This window comes from Anolis carolinensis, chromosome 1 (genome assembly GCF_035594765.1).
Source record: "Anolis carolinensis isolate JA03-04 chromosome 1, rAnoCar3.1.pri, whole genome shotgun sequence".
Classification (NCBI taxonomy): Eukaryota; Metazoa; Chordata; class Lepidosauria; order Squamata; family Dactyloidae; genus Anolis; species Anolis carolinensis.
Genome location: NC_085841.1, coordinates 66,455,409 through 66,481,155, shown reverse-complemented (window position 1 = coordinate 66,481,155; position 25,747 = coordinate 66,455,409). Strand labels below are relative to the sequence as shown.

The 25,747-nt window shown below is 38.6% G+C and overlaps 1 protein-coding gene across 5 annotated transcripts in view; it reads right to left on the bottom strand.

Annotated features, from left to right (window-relative positions):
- LOC100565157 (protein unc-93 homolog A) overlaps window positions 1–25,747 on the bottom strand; it is a 58,622-nt gene that overhangs the window by 13,197 nt on the left and 19,678 nt on the right. For 2 of the 5 annotated variants that reach the window (XM_062976194.1, XM_062976199.1), the window contains exons 2-5: window positions 12,041–12,244; window positions 8,839–9,020; window positions 2,517–2,746; window positions 1,045–1,170 (exon numbers count right to left, since the gene is read on the bottom strand). In XM_062976194.1, the coding sequence (XP_062832264.1) occupies window positions 1,045–1,170; window positions 2,517–2,746; window positions 8,839–9,020; window positions 12,041–12,127 (625 nt within the window). In that variant the 5' untranslated portion in view covers window positions 12,128–12,244. Of the gene's footprint in view, window positions 1–1,044; window positions 1,171–2,516; window positions 2,747–8,838; window positions 9,021–12,040; window positions 12,245–25,747 lie in introns of those variants that run through there. The other 3 variants (XM_062976203.1, XM_062976206.1, XM_062976208.1) reach the window with 3 other exon arrangements.

Sequence of the window (25,747 nt, the reverse complement as noted above, 5' to 3'; positions counted from 1 at the left end):
GACCATTGGGAAGCAGCACTGGCAACACAGGGATGAGCTATCCTCCTTCCCTGAATTGATCAGTGCAGGGAAAGAGTGATGGTGAAGTACCTGTCTGGACAGTGAACTGAGCCAAGTTGGACCTGATCCAGCTATAAGGATGGCCATGAAGCCCAAGAATATTCTGGAGTTTTTTCTAGGTGAAATCAGATTAAAGCAGTGAATTTGTGATGAGTCTGGGATTTGGGGCTAGTGTAGACAAGCCCTAAGTCCTTGCTTTGAGTCAAAGCCTTCAGTTGAAAGATGTTTGTCATATACAGATCTCTCAATTAAGCTCTGACAATTGTTATGACAGCTAAAAAAAAAAAACAATTGGCCCACAAGAGATTTTTTTTCTACTCTGCTAGGTCACATCTGAGGTTATAGAGAGATCACTATGGGTACACTATGCAGAACTTTGGGCTGTTCTGTGCATGTAGCTCAAATGTCAAAGGAAAGACATCTCATGTAGTAAGAAACAAACATAAACACTTATTACTGTAGCATGTTATTATCAAATACGTTTTTAAAGAAATGTTACATATGAACCATGATACATAAATAAATTACGTTGTTTGCCAGCTACCAAAAATTACTAGATACAAGATACCTAGTTTTTCCAATTGTCATCCAAGAAATAAAGCTTATCTATGCTTCTTCTATAAGAAGATTAGACATGGTCTGCAAGCTTCCATGTAATATACTTTGACCATCACTACTAATTTCGAAAACTATGCAAGGGAAAAAAGGAGGAACGTCTTTCTATAGCAGTGGTGCTATGTGAAATCAGAGCCCTTCCCTTTTTCTATGACTTTTTAATATTATTTCTAAAAAAGCAATTAGCTCCCATTGACCTCTTCGTTTCTACAGGACTTCTGCCTGCAGGACATCTCTGAATAGCATACAAAGGAGAAAATTCAGTGCTCTTACTCTGAGATTCCTCACTTCTGTCCAGAGAAGGAGGGTCATGTTCTTCACTGAAACCTGGCAACTCTAGTGATATCAAGGATCTGTAGGAGTATTTACCTGTGTAGATTCCCAGCAGTGTGTAGATTAATGTTTCTGTTGGTCTTGAGATATCTGCATCATATGTTGTCATGTTCCTGCAGTCTGCTGCACCACAGCATTCCAATTCTGCTTCTGAGATGTTCACTAACCAATTTGAAACATGAAAGAAGGAGTTTATGATTTCTCAAAATACAGGTGAAAATTAAGACCATAAGTACAAGTAAGCATAATACCAGTTTCCATAAGTACAAGGAACATAATACAAGCTTCCAAGAAATAGACAGGATTTTGGGATGGACCACCAATGGGGAATTAATTTCTGGAGCAGAAAAACTTGATATTCCTCATCACAGAAGACTTGACTAGGGAAATGATAATGATTTATTAACAGTTCTTGGGTTTAACTCCACCCGGAACTTGGAAACAGAGGCCACAGTGCTATATTTATGCACAAGCTAAAGAAATTACTATGAGCTTCAAATCATAAGTTGGTGCTATGACAACTCGTAAAACTGATGTGATTTTGGGCTTCGTTCTATCCAAATGGTTCCCAACCTCTGGGTGTTTTGGACTTCAATTCCCAGAAATCCCAGCCAGCTTACCAGCTGTTAGGAACTGTGGGAGCTGAAGCCCAAAACACCTGGAGGCCCAAAGGTTGGGAACCACTGACTTATCCTGATGCCTGCTTATGTGCTTGCTGGAACTGCAAAAAGGATTTTTATTTAAACTTTGTTCTAGTAATTCTGACAATGACATAGAGCCCCCAATTGAGTGTGGTACTCATAACACAATAAAAGGACAGGAAATTTGTGGCCTTCCAGATATTTTGGATTGCTGTTCCCATCACCCATAGCCATTCTAATTAATCTGAGGGATTTTGGGGATTGCAATCTGATAACATTCCTTTCACCACATTGTCTAAAAAATATAGCAATTTAGATTTTTCTGGCGTATCCAATTAAAAACCGAAGGCTCATTTAATCGAAAGGTATTTTTTCCAGTGAGCAAGAAGAATGTGGGAAAGACATCAATTGAACCTCCCTTGGGAGGGAGTTTCATAGTTCTGGAGCATTTATGAAGTGTTCTCACTAAATGAGCCTGAGAGGATGGGGGAGACAGGGAGAATAGTTGTAAGACCATTAACCTTTATCTCCCACTCTGAGCTACATTGGCTAGTGATGACAATAGTTACACTCCAAAAATATGTGGAAGTCACCTGTTGCTCACATATACTGACTTCCTGATTTCAGATTAGGGTTTTCCATCCATTTACTACAAGCTGCTGGCAACTGACCCCAGATCACTTCTAGAGAAAGTGAATGCTCAAGAACTAAGCTAAGACCCTTCTCTTGATGCAGAGATGTACAGAGTACAGCTTGTGGCCCAGGGTTGTTTTAAAACTAAGTTCATTCCCATATGATTACAATTAATTGCAAGTGACATCCCCTTCCTTCCACATATTCATATATATCTTACTACATATTATTTACTTTCTTTTGGGGTCTGGCCAAATACCACAGATGATATAAGATTCCCACAGATTCCAGAAGACTGAAATATCAGGAAGAAGGTTCCAAAATACTGGTTGACAACATCTCTTCCAAGTTTCCCTGCTTTCTCAGCATACGAGTTGCCAGCAATGGTGAGATATGTGCACTTAGCTGACCAAAGGGGTGCTCCTGCCAACCCCAAGATCATAGATGTGGGAATCAGCGTATACCTGCCAAAATAAATATATAAACAAACTAGTAAACAATTGTAAGGATGTTATGAGTTAACAGAAATTATTAATTTGATTTTATTTGTTTGTTTAAAAAAGAAGAAGGAGGAGTTATATATTAATGAAGGCAGGCCTCGCATAGAAGCCAGCTGGAAACAGTATACAACAGGTTGCCATAGCAACATAGCCTCTCTTTGGAGGAGAAGGGGGCGTGGCTTAGTTGGCAGTTAAAGCTTAAACCCTTTTAAAAAAGTTAGTTGCTGTTCGACTTTTGAGGAAGTGAAGGGCTGTTTGAATCAGCTGAAGAGGGGTTGCTCTTTGACAGCTTAGAAAAGCTGGGAAATTGAGGCTTGTTCACACAAGCAGACGGCAGCTTATTGTCATTCAGGGAAAGGCTGAGGATATAAGCTGACCGGGAGTTTAGTCTAGAGGGAGTCGGTTTAAAAAAGAAAAGAAAAAGAAAATCAATCCACAGCTTTATTGTTAAAGTGATAGTTAGATCACTGTTCTTTGAAGAGAAGTTGTTTAAGAAGTATTCATACAAATAAGACTGCACTGTAACTCAAGATCCTGAAACGTCTATATATTGCAAACACAAGCTTATGTACAAATAAACTTGAACTTCGTTGTTGTTCATAAAGATCAGTCTCCTTGCCTCACTCCGCACCTGGGGAAAAGCCATTACCATTTACCATTTACCATTTGTCATTTACGTTAAAAGACATTACCTCACATTGGTGGCAGTTACCATACCTTCTTATATAAGTTACCATATTTACTCATATAAATTCCTCAGTTCTGTTATCCTTCCTTATCCTCCAAATCCTCCTGATATATATATATAGTCCCTCCAGACATATTTACACAGCAATGGGGAATGTGTAATTTTCTAGATAATGCTGAAAATCCTTAGACTGCCCCATGATGAAACATGGTAGAAATGTAGTCCATCAACACTGGGAGAATGGGTTTAAATGAAAATAATGTAAAATATCAACTTTCAAATAGAGATGGAAATTTGAGAGATGCTAGATGCAGTACATTCTGTCCAGGAAGAACCCCAGCCAGTGGAGGAGTATCCCCTTCATAAAAAGGGCAGTAGGAGGAGTATTTTGGTTGTATATTCCTGCCTGGTAGGATGGGATTAGATTGGGTGGCCCTTGTGGTCTTCTTCACTCTCTGATTCTATAATTCTGTTTCTGTGATTGCTCACAAGGATCTCAGCTTTCATTTCTGACATTTTGACATCACATATTTGTGGCGCCTTAGCCCAGATGGAATGGAGAATGTGCTAACTTAATGTTAACCTTGTGTTTTCTTTACTGAGGATAAATGTTTGAGGAAACTTTTCAGCTGGTTAAAAGCATTTCACTTCTTGCATTGATACTTTTTTCCAGTAAGTATGAATTTGTGAGTAAATGGAAGAAGTTTTTTTAAAAAAATAAACAACACTGAAGTATATTAAGATTGATTAAATTTAAAGGAGGAAGAGCACCTGCTTATTCAGTGAGAGCAGAGATCATAATATTTAAGTTTCAGTTTGAGATGTAAAGAATTAACTTTATTGTGACTACAAAGAATGCGGGGAAAACAAAATTGGTGACCTTTTCATCATAAGTACAAATACAATGACTATTGGTGTGAATGAGTAAGTGAGCTTTAACTCTTGAGCTACAAAAAAATTGGGGACCAAATGAAAATTTATTTAGAATTAGGCACATTTACTCCCCTGGGTAATTAACTACATGCCAAGCCTGGAGCTACTTTTTGTACAAGCGATGTTTTGGACAAGCTACTCACAGCTACTTTTTGGATAATATGATGTCAGTGATGATTTAGGAACTGGCACAAGAGAATTAACAATGCCATGCAATACATATTATACTCTTTCTTATCTCAAAGACAACCCACACGGAAATTACATGATACTTCTTCCCAGAAAGGTCCTACTCTAGCAATGCACTCTCTTATGTCTTAACCTTTTCATTAATGGTTTCTCTACACTCTACATGCTTAGACGAAATGTTGCTTTTTATTTATGAATGTATTTTCTCGCTTTTAAAAAATTATTTATTTCTTATATTGTTTTACCTGACTCCGACCCTCTGCCCTTTCCCACTGGACATACTCTTTGTACAATAAACTACAGAAATTATATTTGAAATAGCAGTCTTAATCTCAATGTTTTCACTCCACATCTTAATACATTCTCTAAGTAATTCTTAATAGGATCCCACACACTCTTAATTATTATAACATTTTCTATTTTATCTATATTGTTCAGTTTACAATTTGTTATTTCCACATTTAACATATTAACTATATAATTACACCAATTTGTCTGAGTCCATTTTGTTTTATCTTTCCAACCCCTCACTAAAATGATTTGAGCACATGCTCTTAATTTGTCAACCCCCCTTTCCTTTTGCACATTATAAACTGATATCCTTGTATGTAATACATTTCTATTGGCTATTATTATTTGAAGATTTAACATTCTATTAATTTCTCCTTCAATCATTCTCCAGTATGCCTGTACTCTATCACATTCCCATATCATGTGATTAAACATACCTCTTTGTTTACAATCATTTCAACACCTGTTCTTTACACCTGGTAAAAAAACATGAACGTTGTGCAAGAGTCATATACCATTTTTGTAGCATTTCCCTTATTACTTCCCTTAGTACATTATATTTTTCGTTTCCTATACAGTAGAGTCTCACTTATCCAACATAAACGGGCTGGCAGACCGTTGGATAAGCGAATATGTTGGATAGTAAGGAGGGATTAAGGAAAAGCCTATTAAACATCAAATTAGGTTATGATTTTACAAATTAAGCACCAAAACATCATGTTACACAACAAATTTGACAGAAAAAGTAGTTCAATATGCAGTAATGCTATGTAGTAATTACTGTATTTACGAATTTAGCACCAAAATATCATGATGTTTTGAAAACATTGACTACAAAAATGCGTTGGATAATCCAGAACGTTGGATAAGCAAGTGTTGGATAAGTGGGACTCTACTGTATTACCTATTTCCCTTTGGATGTCTTCCTTCTCAATTTCCATATCCATTCTCCACATTTGAAGTATTTCTTCTATTATTTCTTCTTCTACCATTCTAATTTGTTTGTACAAGTCTCCTGCCACTTTTTAAAATCATTGCTCAGACATTTCCTTATCACTTTCTCAAATGGACTGTCCTGTTCCCTAATTCTCTCCCTCCATCTATATTTTGTCTTCTAGCCCAACTTTGGATTCAATTTTCTTCTCCTATCCAGTTCTGAATTTCATTTTGCTCTACAGATGGCCACCAAGCCTTTGTAGTAATAGTCATCGTCATCATCATCATCATCATCATCATCATCATCATCATCATCATCATTGCAGCAAACCCAGGGGCTATCGAGTTCAACTCCCTTCTGCCATGAAGGAAAAGCACAATCAAAGCACCTCCTGAGCAGTGGAAGGGAAATCGGATTTGGGAAGCAAGGAAGGCAAGGGGAAAAGGATGTGGGCAGTGAGGAAGGTAAGGAAAAAAGGCTTTTGGGATGAGGAGGTGGGGGGAAAGGCTTTTGCAGGCAAGGGAGGTAAGAAAAACAGGCTTTTGGGGCGAGGGAGGCGGCGGGAGGGGAGGAGCAGGAAAGAAGTGGAAAAGCTCAGAGGGGGAGGAGGAAGAGGGAGCACACTTTGAGAACCGCTTTTCTAAGAAGTGCAAAAAATAAGAACATATGAAGTAAAACTGTATTGACTACTCATTTATGGACCTGCATGCCTGCCACATGTAGGAATTTTGATGTCTTCTACAAACTCACATTATCTGCATTGTTTTTGTAGTGAGTCAAGTGGAAATGTAGGTGTCAAGATAACATGATCTTACATAAACATTTTTCTTGTCCGCTTCTTTTTAAGTATAACTACAGTAGAGTCTCACTTATCCAATATAAACGGGCCAGCAGAACATTGGATAAGCGAATATGTTGGATAATAAGGAGCGATTAAGGAAAAGCCTATTAAACATCAAATTAGGTTATGATTTTACAAATTAAGCATCAAAACATCATGTTATACAACAAATTTGACAGAAAAAGTAGTTCAATACTCAGTAATGCTATGTAGTAATTACTGTATTTATGAATTTAGCACCAAAATATCGCGATGTATTGAAAACATTGACTACAAAAATGCGTTGGATAATCCAGAACGTTGGATAAGCGAGTGTTGGATAAGTGAGACTCTACTGTATATTCAAAACACACATCATTTGATGTGGCATCTACTGGCCTTTGCTTAGTTTAAGTTGGCTTTGGGTCATGTTTACTGAAGGAGAGGAGGTTAGCCATCTCCTAGGCTACACAAACAGCAGTTACACACATGGCCTTGTTAAACAATAGACTGTATAATATACTTGCTTATTTATTCAGTGTTCTCATACTCTTCTAGATTTCATGGAAAATAAGAGTAGAAATGGCTAGCTTTTTGCAGTGATTAGAAATACACATGCAGAAGTGTCTATTTCTGCCTTAGCTGCTGAGCTTTCCTTAGGACCCTGGGAGACTTCAGTGGATGCTGTAATTGCTTAGCATGTGACTAAGGGGATACAATGGGAAAGCAATGCTCCACTTTCTTCCAGACATGAATGGCTGGATGTGGGGGGTTCAACAGGTAGGTCCAAGGGTAAATGGTTCAGCATAGCATAATACTGCATATGGAACTTCGTTGAGCCATGAAGAATTGCACTCCTTCCCATGTGGAAGATGTGACATAAGAACCTCAATAAGGATGCCAACCATCCAGAATATTTCCACACTATTTATTTATTTATTACAGCATTTCTATCCCACTCTTCTTACCCCCGCAGGGGGACTCAGGGCAGCTTACAACCAATTATAAAACACCAATATAAAACAGTTCCAATACAACAGTAATAATAAATTAATGAGATTAAAGCATCCATTAAAACATTTAAAGGTGCATTCCGAGTCTCAGTCCAAATCTATCAGTTCTTTGTTGTAAATTCATAATTATTAGTGTTGCATCTATATCTCAAAAGCCTGGTCCCATAGCCAAGTTTTCAGTTTTTTGTGGAAGGACAAGAGAGAGGGAGCCTGCCTGATCTCATTAGGGAGGGCGTTCCATAGATGGGGGCCACCACTGAAAAGGCCCTGTCTCTCATCCCCACCAACCACACTTCGGAGGGCCTCCTCCAAAGATCTTAAACTACGCAGTGGGTCATAGCAGGAGATACATTTAGACAAGTAAGCTGGGCCAGAACCATTTAGCGCTTTATAGGCCAAAACCAGTATTTTGAATTGTGCTCGGTAGCAAATCAGCAGCCAGTGGAGGTGGCGGAACAGAGGAGTGGCGTGCTCCCTGTATGCTGCTCCAGTTAGCAACCTGGCTGCCGCCCATTGGACTAGTTGAAACTTCTGAACAGTCTACCCCACGTAGAGTGCATCGCAGTAATCTATTCGGGATGTAACAAGAACGTGGACCACCATGGCCAAGTCAGGCTTCCCAAGGTACGGGCACAGCTGGCACACAGTTTCCCCAAAAATAAGACATGCCCTGAAATAAGACCTAGTAGAAGTTTTGCTGAATTGATAAATATAAGGCCTCCCCCAAAAGTAAGCCCTAGCAAAGTTTTTATTGGAAGCATGCCCGCCAAACAGAACACCAGTGCATGCAGGATCAGTAAATGTACGTACATGGATATAATGGTAGTAACAAGAAATTCTTGATAGTTTGTCTGATTATGCTGGTTTATTATGACAACAACTGTGCAATATATGATAAATGTTCTCTTTTTTTTTTGTTCAACAATAAATGCGAATTCTTCTTCATGGAAAAATAAGATATCCCCTGAAAATAAGTCCTAGCACAACTCTGGGAGCAAAAATTAATATAAGAGTGTCTTATTTTCAGGGAAACATGGTATGATACCTTTCTATTTGTTTATGAAACTTTTTTCACACTGGACTTTTTGCTATGACTGTTCCCTTGTATGCTACATAGGAGGGAAGTATTTGATAATCCTGAGAATTGCATTTCAGATCTTATATAAAGTAAATGAGAAGTATTACCAGCTGGCATAGAAGTTGCCTAGAGTATATGTAATATAACAGCACATCGATCCTACAATGGTCCACTTGCATCCCAACTTCTGAATGATGATGGGTGGGAGAAACATAGCAGATAGGATCAGCGCTGCATAGATCACACTCACTGAGGTGACACCCAGCCCTTTTACAGAATGGAGGCTGCTCTATAAATACAAAATAAAATGGATGCAACAGGAGTAAATACTACACAATTTATATCATTTACACAGTTTCTGCCTCCTATTTTGAACCCCCAATTGTCTCTTGACACTACAGAATTGCAATAGTTGTTGGAAATGACAACCTTCTTCAAATCTTCTCTAGTAATGTTTATCTATGATCCTGTTGCTTACTATTTCCTGTATGTATGTTCTGATATGGTTTCTGATAAGTTATTAACGGGGCTGCAGGCCAACTGCTCTCTCTCTATCACTCACTCGCTCATTCTCTCCTTTTGACTATGTGACCTGTTGATAGCTGTTTTGTTACAAGAGAGATGCTCTGACCGGATGGCACAGAGAATTATCTTAAACATATCTGAAACTGGGCTAAGTTTTGTAACTGTGTATACTGAACACATGAATATTGTGAGTAAATCAAATATGTTATTTTTTTTACCAAAGTCTACTTCTTTTTGGCTCTTGAGTGCATGACATAAAAAGATGTTTTATGGGAGAGTATATATATATTTGGGCACTGAAAAACACTTCTAAAGAAAGCTCTACTGTTTTTATGCACTGGCAAATCTCAGTTTTCCTAACAGATCAAATATAACAGGTTATTCAGTCCAACAACTGAAACCATTGCCTTGCATAATTATATATGATTGTATACCACAGAGAAGATTTTACTCTAAAGGATTTTTGTGTCTTCTCTGAAAAGTCATCATTTTCTAAAAAGTTATGATCTCCAAAAGGTGTTTTTCCAAAAGGTTATAAATGCCATTTTCCAAAAGCAGTGAGATCGAATTTAGACTATGACTGTAGGTTTGGTGTTATTTTCAAACTTGATAGGCACACCCTCTAAACCAGGGGTCCTCAAACTTTTTAAGCCGAGGGCCGGTCCACAATCCTTCAGACTGTTGAGGGGCCGGATTATCATTTGAAAAAAATACAAATTCCGATGCACACTGCACATGTCTTATTTGTAGTGCAAAAACAACAACAACAACAACGAAAGAACAATACAATATTTAAAAATAAAAACAGTTTTAACCAACATATATTTATCAGGATTTCAATGGGAAGTGTGCTCCTGCTTCTGGCCAATGAGATAGTCAAGTTAATTAGGGTTGTTGTTGTTGTTGTTGTTGTTGTTGTTGTTGTGTGCCTTCAAGTCATTTCAGACTTTGGGTGAGCCTAAGTCTAAAATTTATTTATTTATTTACTGCATTTATTTACTACATTTGTAACACACCCTTCTCACCCCAAAGGGGACTCAGAGTGGCTTACAAATTATATGTACATACAATATATTATATTATTAGCATAGCACAATATTAGCATTATATATTACTATATTGAACTATACCACTATACTGTAATATTATTAGTAATATTATATGTAATATAGAATATATAATTAATATTATTATATGGTATTATTATTAGTGTTATATAGTATTACATTATAATATTATTATCAATATTATATGTATATACAATATATTATATTATAAAACTGAGGGCGGGGGCCAGGTAAATGTCCTCGGAGGGCCGCATCCGGCCCCCGGGCCTTAGTTTGGGGACCCCTGCTCTAAAAATGAAAAATAAACTTTGGAGGAAGGTTGGTGGTTGCTGGTTCATTTGCCGATGTTGTCCTTTGCCGGAGTCGCTGAAGTTCAATAGAAAGGAGGAAAAAGTCATATTTTGTTTTGGTGCCCTTGGAAAACTATACATTTCCAAGATGGGAGTGCCCCATTTGACACAGTAAGTATTGCTGCCATCATGACTTTCCTGACCACCAAAAAGGGAGTGGGTTCTTCTCTTCCCCTTCCCTTTCCCTTTTCCCTTCCTTTCCTTTGGAAAAGTAGAGCAATCTCTATCTTCTTTGCTGTTTCATTATTTTTTAAAGTCTCCCAGTTTCTCTCTCTCCTCCTCCTACTTTCCTCCTTTGTCCTTGGCTTACTTCAGTGGCTACAAAAATGCAAAAACAATTTCCATTAGTCGTGTGCATTCGGGGCAAACCTTGATTCATTTCATGTCCTGGCTTTCGGTGGGACCCGTGATCTGTTTCAACTGAGCCTCCCAAAATTGGGAGGGCAGGTATTTGCTCTTCGTCTTCAGTGTCGAAAGATCCGTTTTCTTTTAGCCCATTATTGGGAGGGGGGCTTCACCTGTAGGCCCAAAGCACCTGGGCCTACATGTGCAGGCTTTGAGTTTATGTGCCCAGGCTTTGCAGGGTCTGCAGTTGAGTGCCGAGTAAGGAGCACTTCTTGCTCAGCACCCAGCTACAGGCACTGCGAGGCCCAGCACGTAGCCCAAAGCCTGCAGCCATACGCCCAAAATGCTGGGTTGCCTGCAGCTGAGTGCCAAGTAAGGAGCACCCATTACTTGATGCTCAGCTGCAGGCCCTGCCAAGCCCCGCCACTTTGGGCCTAGATCAATTTGAAAAGCATGCTTGGAGCCGGTACCTACTCCTGCCTGCCTTTCATATCCAGTTGATTTTTGTTCCAGGAGGGGCCTTCCCATTCCATGGCATCCAAATGGATGGTAAGAAATGGAAACACAAATCAAATGGATGAGACAAATTTCAGACCCATGTCTAGTTTCCATTCAGTTAACAGCAGGGAGGAGAGGCAGTAGCAGGCGAGGCAAAAACAAAGTGCTGCAGATTTTTCTAGCTTTTGTGGTCTTCCTCATTAATGTTGTTTCCTATCCTAACCATACTTTGATGTTGTTCAGCCATACATGCCCTCACCTCTGAAATGTTGGTGAGTATAGTGTCGGCTATTCCCTTCACTTGGCATTTCATAGAATCTTAGAGTGGGTCATTCAGTACAACCTCTTGTCAAAAAGCAGGAAAATTGCATTCAAAGCACCCCCAACATTTGTGGGGCTCCATTCTCATTATGGAATCCATTCACCTAATAGCCTCTCTTTAACACCTTTAAACATATCCTCCCAAAATATATATTTCATAGTCAGATTGGACATCTTTAATGAAACACCTAAAGTCCACCTACCTGCAGGTTCTGGAGTCCTCCATAAGCTGTAAACAGAAAAAAGAATCCAAATGAAACAACCAGAATATTCTTTAAATGCTTCTCCATGTTGTGGGCCAGATAATTTTAAGAAAATAAATCTCTCAATTGAAGTAAATTGTTCCAGATGAGGCGAATCCAGCCAAAGGGATCAGCAACGGATGACAAACTCTAGTTTTGCTTTGTCTGAAATGCAAAGGAACTATGTCAGCCATTTAGATATTTTTCAGTTTTTTTAATCGTGTCAGAAGTGACTTGAGAACATACTGCAAGTTGCTTCTGGCATGAGATAATTGGCTATCTACAGAGACGTTACCCAGGATGTGTTACCATCCTGCTGGCAGGCTTCTCTCATGTCCCCGCAAGCTAGAGCTGACAGACAGGAGCTCATCCCATCTCGCAGATTCGAACCAGTAACCTTCAGGTCAGCAACCCAACCTTTAGGTCAGCAGTCCAGTCTCCCAGGATGGCCCGCCTGGCCTGGCCTGCAATGCATCTCTCTCCAATTTTTTTTGTCCATACCTGGATTATAGTCTAGCTGCAATGCCAGTTTCCTTGGATAATGCAAGAAAAAATGTATTAAGTCAGGATCCCTCTATTTTACAATAGCAGCTGAGCAGCAAAATAGCAGGCCAATCATGTCTCCAGTGGATCACAATAAATGTCTGTGGGATAGTTATGGAATTATTTAGCTTGGTATGAATACCATTTTTTAATATTGTTGACTATTAACCCATTGCGCCACAGTAACTGAATTGAAAACACCGTGAGAACTTGTTACTGATTCATTTCCTCAAACCCTAAATGGACCCCAACTCCAAAATCTCATTATATACATGGGAGTAGTAAAATTAGTGTTCCTTATATAAAATATGAAAAAAAACCCTCAAATTATTGTAGGAGATAGCTAAAGGACCCTAATGAGCCTAAGGGTCTATGAAATGGTTGTAGTCTACAGTAGTGTCAACTTAGCACTTGGGGAAAACAAGTTTTTCTTTTTGGATTTTCTTTTTAAAAACCAAGCCATAATTCGTTCAGTTCATAGATGCAGGACCTATTGATATTGAGTATCTACTCTACTGGGTTTCACAGGAACTATTTTGTTCTGCCTAATAGTCCCTTCCAAAAGTGAGGAATTTTTTCTCATTGCTCTTTCACCACATGCCTCCCTTCACTGAAAACTGGCACAGAAAGAACCATACATTTGTAATTTAGTCTGGAGTTGGATACAGTTATAGATTAAAAGGGTAAAGATGAAAAGGTTGCTTGCAAAGCTCCACTGTAAAGGAGGTTTGTGGTTAAGCTAAGGAGATGTGTGTATGAATAATGCAATGCACATTTGTAACAAGATAACAGTAGGCAGTCATTCTTGAAAACTAACAACTGCTGTGGATTTACAGCATGTAAAAATAAGGATACTTTGTTACTCAGGACCCTTCTACATTGCTATTTAATTCCAATTATCAAAATGGATAATGCACATCATCTGATTTGAACTGGATTATATGGCACTGTAGACTCATATAATCCAGTTCAAATCAGATAATGTGCATTATCTGCTTTGACAATCTAGATTACCGTATATACTCGAGTATAAGCCGACCCTAATATAAGCCAAGGCACCTAATTTTACCACAAAAAACTGGGGAAACTTATTGACTTGAGTATAAGCCGAGGGTGGAAAATGCAGCAACTACTGATAAATTTCAAAATGAAAATAGATCCCAATGAAATTATATTGAGGCATCAGTAGGTTAAAGGTTTTTCAATATTTACCGTATTTCAAAGAAAAACAGTAAACTAGCTCTGTAAGTGGAAAAGTAGGGTCAACAAAAACAATATGGTATTAACAATTACATAATAATAATAATAGTAATAATAATAATAATAACAACAACAACTTCATTTGTACCCTGCCCTATCTCCGCATGGGGACTCAGGCCAGCTTCCAACATAGTAACAGGCAAACATTCAATGCCTACATAAACAATGCAGAGCTAGATATAGATCTATAATTTCACATATGCATTTCCCCCTTAAACATTTGCAAATCCTCTCTCTATATATGTGCATTTCCCTCCAGCAATATTGGCAAGCCCTATATATTTATGTTTATATCTATCTAGAAATCTTTATATGTGTTTGTGTATGTGCATTTCCCCTGCAATTTTTGCAAGCCCTACATATCTATATGCATATATATCTATCTGGATATCTCTCTATATATAGATAATTATATCTGTATAGGATTTGCAAAGACTTGCAAACATGTGAGGTGAAAATTCATATATAAAATAATGTATACACATTGATACAGATATACAGATACATTGAAATCTCTAGATATCTATATGTTTATAGGATTTGCAAAGACTTGCAAACATATGAGGGGGAAATTCATATATAAAATTAATGTAGCTAGATAGATAGATAGATATAAATATAAAGGTACATAGGGATTGCAAAGGCTTGCAGGGGGAAATGCCTATATATCTGTAGCAGAGATTAACAAATATTTCAGGAGAAAATGCTTTTATAAGATTGATGGATATATATATATTCTTCCTGACTTGCAAGGGCTTATTTCCCTTTTCAAAATATTCCCTTGGTTAAGAGCCAGGGAGGCTTTGGAAAATAAAACACTGATAAGGGAGGGTAAGTTGAGAGATAAATATATCATATATTGCAATCAACAGCCTCCAGGCTCCGCTGCCAGCTTGACCTTGACCCGATTATAAGCCGGGGGAGGCTTTTTCAGCTCATAAATAAGGGCTGAAAAACTCGGCTTATCTTTGAGTATATACGGTATATGGCAGAGTAAATCCTCTGAAGGATTTAATATGCTGATATATTAAAATGTTCAAAGAAATGCCTGATTTGTTTATTTAAAAGTACTTTGTTTGGACAATGCATCAGAAATATTGCTTCTATTGTTGAAGGCTTTCATGGCCGGAATCACTGGGTTGCCGTGAGTCTTTTGGGCTATATGGCCATGTTCCAGAAGCTTTCTTTCCTGACATTTCGTGCACATCTATGGCAGGCAACTTCTGAGGATGCCTGCCATAGATGTGGGAAAAATGTGAGGAGAGGATGCTCCTGGAACATGGCCATACAGCCCGAAAGACTCACAGCAACCCAAATTCATTCTGTTTCAGAGGCTCAGAGTTCTGAGTTTTTGTCATTTTTTTAAAAGTCGCACCAAGTTCAGAGCACTGTTTAGAGACCATCAGTAGCCAAAGTGAACACTGTCTCAGTAGTAAAGCTTGGGGTGTCAAGAAAAGACAGCAAATTGTTTTCTATTTAATTTACTGTAATATTTTACTGCCAATGACAGGGAGATATCTCTTGGCTGAGAGTATGTGTATCAGGATGCCAATTGCTGCTCTGCCTCAGGCAACAAAATGTTCTGAGTTTGCTCTAAATATTTATACATTTGGACTCCATTATACTGTTTTCAGGAATACTCCAAATGGGATATTGTTTCCAGAGATCAGAGCTGCTAGACTATGCAAGAAATCAGCACAAGTGATCCTTATATACTTTTCCTTAAGTTTTGCCACTACTGTTTACAAGCATTTCTCCCCTTCCCTTCTTCACTCCCAATCTCTCCCCACGTGCAACCTATCTATCTATAAATATCAACAACTTATTCTGGTATAGGCATTTTGGCAGATAACATAACCTGCCAGTTTGGGATACAGTTTCACACATCTGGCAAAGCAACAGCCTACCTCACTGTGGAGTTTGACATTTCACTATTTTAAAGAGACACACTTGCACAATGCTTTTGTTATAACATACTATAATAGTAAATCTGTCTCATAAATGGGAAGGTGGAACTGAGGAGCAAGGGGCCTGTTGAACCTGCCACTAGAGGGGAGCATGGCATCACTTTTCAAATCTGCTTGAACTTCCACGTGGAAAGACAATTCCGTGTTTCAAACCATGCAATGAGACAGGATTCTCAAGAACCATCACAACAGTTCCACCAGTGGGAAGCAGAGAACACAATGTGTTGTTGAAGGCTTTCATGGCCAGAATCACAGGGTTCTTGTGTGTTTTCCGGGTTGTATGGCCGTGTTCCAGAAGTATTCTCTCCTGACATTTCGCCCACATCTATGGCAGGCATCCTCAGAGGTTGTGAGGTATAATACTATATATATATATATATATATATATATATATATATATATATATATATATATATATGGAAGAATGGAAGTAATTAATTATATATTTTTAAGCTTGAATAATGTATTTTATGGATTATTGTTAATGGGTTTAAATATGTTGTTGTTTTTTACTGATTTTGTGTGGCATTGAATTTTTCAGGTTGTTGTAAGCCACCCTGAGGCCCCTCAGGTGAGAAGGGTGGGGTAGAAATGTTGTAAATAATAAATAAATAATAAATAAATACTTCTGGAACATGGCCATATGGCCCAGAAAACACACAGCAACTCAGAGAACACAATCTTCACATGTTGGTTAGTAAGCCATCACATTTATAACTAGTTTGCGGTATCTTCAATTGACCCAATGAATTACACAGGGTTTACTTAGACAAGAAATCCTTAGAGGTGACTGTGCCAGTTTCTTCCTCTGAAATAGAGGCTTCAACACTTAGTATTCATTGGCAGTCTTCCATCCAAATCCTAGTTAGGGCTGACCCTGCTTAGTTTCCAAGATCAAACAGGGTCAGGTACTTTTAGATTACCAGTATAGCCAATTTGGGAGTTGGTGACCAAAATACTTAGAATCATAGAATCATGGTCCATCCAGTCCAACCCCCTGCCAAGAAGCAGGAAAATCACATTCAAAACACTCCTGATAGATGGCCATCCAATCTCTGCTTAAAAGCCTTCAAAAAAGGAGCCTCCACCACACTCCGGGGCAGAAATTTCCACTGCTGAACAGCTCTCGGCTCTAAATACTCTGTGTTCAGTAAAACTTGCCATGAGTAGTATAAAAACCTTTTTTCTGGAAAACAGCAGTGAAATCATGTTTGATTTAGGACATACTTAAGGGAACTAACATTAGATTAAATTTCAGCCTGCCATCAATTGAGGAATAGACTGCGAAGAACAATTTCTCAGAGGTTTCCCGCAGGTATGTCTCATCCCTGACCCTTTGGACTGATGGATGCCAATAGAGTGAATCATTTCATTCTTAAGAAATACTTGTAAAATGTCCCATAAAATACTTTTTGTTAGTTTTAAGCTCTGCAGAGCTTCCTAGCTTATAAAACCTCTCTTCGCGGGAAAAATCATAATGAAAATGAGATTGTTGACATCAATCCAACCTGTTTTCTGTCCCTTTCCTTGGACTGGATTTCCCAGCTCCCAGTGAGTGAGTTCCTTTGAAAGTATCACAGAAATCTGATAAGACTGAAGGGCTTTTTATTTTGTACCAAGCTGTGAATATTCTTTATTGGCCTGCAGTGTATCAACCTTGACACCACTTCTTTTTTCTGTCAGGAGACCTAAGAACCAAACCGGCATGATGTTTCAATCCCAGATCACTCACATAGATGGCAAATTATAAAAATCATGCAACTCAAAGCTCTCTTAACAGAAAAACCTGAGGAAATGGACAAGCCTTTTTAAAAATGAAATTAATTTTGTACCAATTATTCTTAAAGTTCAACTTTTTGTCTGCATTTATATTTCCTCTTTAATACAGAATTCTTGCATTAATTGCTTGATAAAGGTCTTCTGCTTTAAATGTTCACAGTAGCCATATGTGCAGCTGTTTAAGATTTGAAATGTGTATGTATGTATGTGTATGTAGGAGCCCTGGTGGCAAAGTGTGTTAAAGCACTGAGCTGCTGAACTTGCAGCTCAAATCCTGGGAGTGAGCGCCCACTGTTAGCTCCAGCTTCTGCCAACCTAGCAGTTCGAAAACATGCCAGTGTGAGTAGATCAATAGGTACTGCTCCGGCGGGAAGGTAACGGCGCTCCATGCAGTCATGCCAGCCACATGACCTTGGAGGTGTCTACGGACAACGCTGGCTCTTCAGCTTAGAAATGGAGATGAGCACCAACCCCCAGAGTCAGACATGACTGGACTTAACGTCAGCGGAAACCTTTACCTTTTTTATGTATGGAAATAGTCAACATCAGTCAAGCAACATCAATGTGGTTAAGGGAGCCTCATAATTTGGGACAAATAATTGGGGCTAAAAAAAATCATGGTACCTGACAGCAAGTCCAAACTCTAAGCTATCAGTCCTCGTAACTGCTCCCATAGCATCCCAACGTGTTGGTTTACAGTGGATTTTAGAAATTCGCAAGATGGACAGGGACATCCTCCACATGTTTATTTTTATTTTATTTTTAATTGACTCTCCGAGATACGCTGGATCTCATAAGCACTGATATGGATATCTTAATGGACACACAAGCAGATTTCTTGTCATTATCTCTCCTTATCCTCCTGTTGTCTTTAATTTCCCCTTCTTGAACCCTGTTTCCATTTGGAGTCACTTGCCTGTCATGCTGGTGCCCATTGTATACATTCAAGCTCTGTTTAATTTCATAAACATCAGAACAAAGGAATGGTTGCATAGAGTTCTCATGGGAATTGCTTTCCAATTGTGCTTCCATTTAGCCACCTGTGTGTCTGTGGTTCCATTTATTTACAGCCCTCATCAGCTGTTTCAGTATTTTAAAATGTGGTCCACACCAACATATAGCAATGAAGTCACGTCTTTTCCTTGAGTGCAGGGATATAGGATGATAGAAATATGTGATTTTTTTTCGCTGAAATCAAATTTTAAGTGTATCTTTTTGCCCATGTTTTACAGCCCCTAATGAAATCCAGTGCACATTTTCGGCAAATGTAATTTAGCTACCTCCCCCCCCCCCTTTTATCCTGGTTTCTTCCGCATTTTAGGGCCTGTGTAGAAGGGTCTTAAGATGGCAAAAGGTATGAATGAGAAAGAACACAAAAGCATAGAGAGACTGCAGAAATTTGCTTTTGCCTGAGCCAACAGGGAAGGACAAGATTCTGCCCATCCTCTTCACTGTTGAGTTAACCGAGTGCAAAGTACATTTTTACCTTGAATCCTGTTTGCAGCAAGTATAGTAAGTTGAAGGCAAAGGGGAAATAAACCGAGGACATTTTAAAAGCAAGAGTGGGACATCAGAAGATTAACTGAGATGGTTCTTGCTGGATTGAGACAAGTATGGGGTTGTCCAAAGACATTTGGAGGGTATGGGGCTGCTTCTGCTAAAACAGCAAATTACTCCAACTGACCCAGTTAAAGTATCTCTTGTGCTTTCTCTGACAAGAAAGGATATCTCTCACACACTTATCTTTGTCTTTGACATTAAAAATAAACAGCAATAAGGTAACAGCTAACAGTTCCATACCATTCAAACCAGATGCTTGAGTCAGCTGCCTCACTTTGCCTAATGACAGGGCTCATCTTGGCCACTCCCATTACTTTTTAATGGGGTTACACATCAAACATTGTCTCCCATGACAGCATGCCATGAGTTGCTGATGCTAGTGCAATATTTTCAGAATACTGAATATTGGAGTTACCTACCAACAGCTGGATGAGTGACTGGTAGGGGTTTCTCAGAGGTTCTTGTGGCCAGAATATGTAAGCATAAATCCCTGTCAGGGGTTCAAAACAGCTTGAAAATTCCTGATGTACAGCAGAAGGACTCTTCACTTTTGTTAGAGAGCAAAATACCTTCTTGCTGTGAAGTGGTCTCCTCAGAAACAAGTACAACACAGAAACAAAGCTGTTCAAGCCAACTGTGAAGCTTTTATTTTTCTTTTGTTGCAGCAATAGTACAAACAGTATTTACCATGTGTACAGCAAACTTTCTATCTTCATCCACCAAACTGCTATCCTCATCAAACACGGTGTACAACCTACATGTAGTAGTCTCAGCATTGGCCACCACACTCCAATTACAATCACATCTGTGGTTAGACCTAAGACACGAATCCTGTTATCACTTACAGAAATGTGGAGGAACTTACAAATCTTGAACCGTGTGTCACCGAGGAAGGAGTATCCTACACCTCTTTGTGCAATGATCCCCCATGGGCACAGCTAACTTGCCAGGCCTAGATATGTAAATCCGCAAGTATTTAGGTCTCACATGCTACAATGAATTATTAAATTAATTTTCTCTTCACTGTGAATGAAAATAAATAATCTTCCTCTGTATTAAAACATCTGAAAGTGTTTCATGGGAATTATTCTGCAGAAAAAAACATTTTTTTGCCCAAACCCATGAATTCTCTGTGCAGAAAACAGAGATCACATGATTTTTCTCTGCAACATAATTTCTAAGAAACAGTCCAGGATGTTGAATACAAAGAGAAAATTGTACGCATTTCTTACTGGCATGTTATTCAACATAACAATGAATCCAACTGTCAAGAAAGCCTGCTTATAATATGGCCAGTGGATGTGGTCTGTAGTGTGGTGAATACTTTATTGTTGTATGCCTTCAAGCCATTCTTCCAGTTCTGACTTATGTGAGGCCATCACATGATTCTCTTGTCAAAGATTTGTTCAGAAAGGGCTTACCTTTGCCTTTCCCTGAGGCTGAGAGAGAGTGACTTGCCCAGGATCACCCAGTGGGTTCCTGTGGTCAAGCAGGGATTTGAACTCTGATCTCCAGAGTCATAGTCTAACTCTCAAGCCACTACACTACGCTGACTCTGTCTCTTCCTTTCCTAGATTTCTTCCTTTTAGGGCAAGGCACTTCTCCTTGTCTTTCCAAAGGACCACTGCCTCTCGTGCCAGCTCTCCAAGAGGAGCTGGTGATGATGACAGAGCATGAGTTGAGAGCATCAAAAACCACAAGTGCATCTTTTTGTCCAAAAACTGAATAGCTCATCTGATAAGAAAGTCTGTTGTTCCCAAACAATAGCGTACTTGATAAAAGGCTGGCAGCCCAGGACAGTCGCATGATCATGGTTCGTGTATCAGAAGAGGAGATGACAAACTGGTGGCAGAAAACAAGTTTGATCTTCCAATCATTTTCCTGGCCAACTTTCCCCTACAATGTAAGGGCTTGCTTTCACTGTTAAACTGACATAACTTTTCCTGTTGTGAATTTTTTTTTTTTAAGTTGCTGCTCTTCTCCCATCCCCTCAAAGAGCTAACTATGAACAGACACTTCCTTAACATGTGCCTATTCTTGGAATGCCTTTTCCAGAATTGTGCCACACTGGTACAGGTACAGACAGCTGGGCCCATTTTCTTGGTAATTGCAGGCCTTGAAGAACAAGAGCAATACAGTGTTGCTTTTTCTTATCCCCCAAAATATTTGCAAGGATGAAGCTTCACATATGAATAATTCCTGGGTCCTGCAGCAGGTCAAACGCACAGATTTTTGCTGTGTGCGTTTTCTCAGAAACCAAACACACAAAGTTGAATGGGGCTTCGTGCCATAGGAATATGCAGATGTTTTGCAGTCTAAATAAAGTTGTAATACATTGTGGTTTATGGACAGTGCTGAAAGAGATATAGTGAAAGTGAGTCCCCTTTGGGGAGATAAAGCGGGGTATAAATATAACAACAAGAACAACAACAACAACGGAATGAAAGTTGTTGAGTGGCATTTACTGAGGCTTTCTGCTCAGTAGGAACAATAATGTTACCTGCCCCTTCCTTAAGCCATACTGACCCTTCTGAGTTTTGCTGCAATCTCTGGTTTAGTTGTATAAAGCCTGAACTTTTTTCCAGCAAAACTGGATCATTATGAGTCTCCCACCTGTAAGGAAAAGTATTTTTGGATGGTTTGGTCTTAAATGACAATTAAGATCCACTAGCTTTACAAAATATATTCTTTTAAAGTAGATGAAAGCTAGAGTAATTTTCATGTTGACTCATTAATAACAAGGCAGTTTCAACAGTTGCATGAAATCATGTGTGAACCCGACTGGCGACCGTCATTCAGAGGACATTTTCATCAGCCTGCCATAAGAGCTTCGAACGCTAGATCAGCTGTCACAAATTAAGCTATAAGTGAAGACCTATCTCTTCCAGCAGGCCTACCCAGACAGTTTTAATTACAAATTTTAAACCTGCATCTTATGTTTAATCTCTGTTTTGTGTATTTTAATATGTATCTTCTGAAAATACATTTTAATATATTTATTTTAAAGAATGTTTTTAGGTGAACGTGTGTTTTCCAATGTTGTAACCCACCTCGAGCCGTGAGGCGAGGTGGGCAAGAAATAAAATGTATTATTATTATTATTATTATTATTATTATTATTATTATTATTATGTTGGGAAGGTGTAATGTTCTCTCTGCATTTTTATGTAAGAGGTCTGGGAGAGACAGTTGCCATTAAGCAATGACATGAAGATACTCCTAACACATCCCACAAACCATCAAAGGCTATGGGAGGTGTGGGGTCAGAGCTGTGGCAAAAGCTACTGTGGAGACAGAGGGAAACTGTTTCAAGAAGAGGCACAGCATTAGGAAAAGGAACTGTCCTAGGCTGGATCTACACTTCCTTATATCCCAGAATCTGATCCCAGATTATCTGTTTTGATTTGGATTATATGAGTCGAGACTGCCAGATAATCTGGGATAAGCAAATAATCTGGGATCAAATCTTGTGATATAGGCAAGTGTAGATCCAGCCTTAGTGAAATATCTGCTAATGTAGTTCTAAACTAGCAGAAATTACACTAAGGAAGGTGCTATTTCTAACATGGTACAAGAAGTATACATACATGTACACACACACAGATATGTATGTATACATCCATACAATTATTTCCCCCTGGAAGTACAGTGCCTCTCAAACTAAATGACATGCACTGGGAGAGCATCTTTGTACTGTTGCCCAGATGGCAAATGTCACCTAGAATCATAAGAGTTGGAAGAGACCACAAGGGCCATTCCATCCAACCCCCTGCCATGGTCTCTTGCATAAATATGTTGCAGAATGTTATGTTTCACCAGTATTGCATATGATTTCATAAAACTGTTGAAAAGGTTTTGTTTTTATGAATCTATCTATCTATCCATCCATCCATCCATCCATCCATCCATCCATCCATCCATCCATCCATCCATCCATCTGGGAATGCAACTATGTGAACCATCATGATGAGTCCTCCAGTTCATTTTAATCTGAGAGGAAAGAAGGCCAAACTTCAATATGGGATTGAGTAGCCACCTTATACTAAATCAGATGATTGTTTCCTCAGCTCTATGTTGTCTGCACTTATTAGTAGCAGTTCGCCAGTATTTCTGGCAGGTATCTTTTTCAGCTTTATCTGAAGAGGACTTGGGACTGGAACATTTATTGGGAAATTTGAGAGATTTAATGGATTTCCCAATGAAATGTGCTGGGCAGAGGATGAACGGCTCACTAGTCACTCCATCCCACCCCCATCCCCCATAATATCTAGCAGAGAAAGTAAACAAACGTAATTTTCATGCAGTACATATGAATAGTTTTACTCACAAATGCTGGCTAGTGAATAATAATATTATATAACAAAATTTGAAAGTTTTATTTCCTGTTTAATTGTGAGGTACTTACTTTGAAAGTACAGTAGAGTCTTGCTTATCCAACGTAAAATATGTTGGATAATAAGGAGAGATTAAGGAAAATATTAAATTAGGTTATGATTTTATAAATTAAGCACCAAAACATCATGTTATACAACAAATTTGACAGAAAAAGTAGTTCAATACACAGTAATGCTATGTAGTAATTACTGTATTTACTAATTTAGCACCAAAATATCATGATATATTGAAAACATTGACTACAAAAATGCGTTGGATAATCCAGAACATTGGATAAGCGAGTGTTGGATAAGTGAGACTCTACTGTAGTTGTTATACTCCAGAAACTTTGTTTTTGTGCCTGTAACTTTAAACTTTTCAATGTGCCATTTTTAACGTTTCATATGCCATTTTTAACCTTTTGTGCAGACCGCAAAAACAAAGTTTTTGCATGTATTGTCAAAAGCTTTCATGGCCGGAATCACCGGGTTGCTGTCAGTCTTTTAGGCCTGGCTTCTTCTTGTCTGGGAGAATCCTTTGTTCGGGGGTGTTAGCTGTGCTCGATTTGTTTCATGTCAGGAATTTCTTTGCTTTCAGAATGTTGTTCCTTATTTACTGTTCTGATTTTAGAGTTTTTTAAAATACTGGTAGGTAGATTTTGTTCATTTTCATGGTTTCCTCCTTTCTGTTGAAATTGTTCATTTTCTTGTGGATTTCAATGGCTTCTCTGTGTAGGCTGACATGGTGGTTATTAGAGTGGTCCAGCATTTCTGTGTTCTCAAATAATATGTTGTGTCCAGGTTGGTTTATCAAGTGCTCTGCTATGTCTGACTTCTTTGGTTGAAGTAGTCTGCAGTGCCTTTCATGTTCCTTGATTCGTGTCTGGGCAATGCTGCGTAGACTTGTCCATAGCGTCATAGTATACGTTAGACTCCTGTAGAGGTGAGAGGATCCCTCTTGTCCTTCGCTGAACATAGCATTTGTTGGATTTCCTTAGTGGGTCTGTATATGGTTTGTAGGTTGTGTTTCTTCATCAGCTTCCCTATGAGATCAGTGGTTCCCTTGATGTATGGAAAGAACAATTATTTCTCTGGGTGAATCTATGTCTTTTCTCTCATGGCTTGTTCCTGGTTTGACCACCAAAAAGGAATGAATAGTATCAGGAAAGCTGGAACATCTCAAGCAGAGAGAGCTTTTATCATCCATGCTTCATGAAGGACAGGCAGAAAGAGGTATGAGAGTGGATGGGATCCGAAATCAAAGAAAAGCTACATGATGTAGGAAGAGAGTGGTGTGAACAAACATACACAGAAACAAACAGGGAGTTACCATAAACAAGCAACTAAAAATGACGTGCAATCTAAAAATACCACTGAGTGTAGGCATGGTAAGCGGCATGCAATCTAAACATCCTTCAGCGTAGCTCTGAAATCTAAACACTATTATTGTGGGAATGGAAAGGTTGCAAACTCCAACAACACTCTGTGTAGAATACTGTGATTTACGGCATTGCTAAACTTCCCTGGTAACATCTTGCTTAACAGGAATCTTCTGTGACAATTCACTTTTAATGCAAACCTCTCGAATTTGTAACAGTTACTCTAGGAATGCTGCCGTGTTTACTTTAGGAAAGTGAAGCACTTTGAATTGCAACTGCACTTTAAATATGTGTCCATTGTTCAGTGTTTTATTCTAAAATAACATAATTGTTTATGAATGTACTTGATGTAATAAGTAATGCAGGAATATATATGAAATTTTTATTTCAAATTCCTTGTTTATTCTGTCATATTAATTTAGACTCCTCAGTTTAAAGTTGATATTTTCTGCCTTTTTGGACCCAGTTTCTCCAATTTTGGATTCATATTCCCCCTTTGAAAGCAGTTTCTTGGAACTAAAAAATATTTTTTTAAAAATGGGTGCAACCAAATCCTGGCCAATGAAGATTCTACATTGCATTATCTCTGACATGTTGACAAGGCCAGACCATGACAGTTGGTGAAACCAACCAGGAGAGAACCTTTGCTGACAGAGTGAGTGAAAACCTTTCACAATAAGCTAAAAAGGCTGAGAAGAAATCTGATCCAGAAACTCAGCCATCTGAACATATTCCTACTTTCATCTTGAACTCACTCACATTTGCTATTGCTGCACAAAATAAAAACAAATCCTTGCTCCCAATATT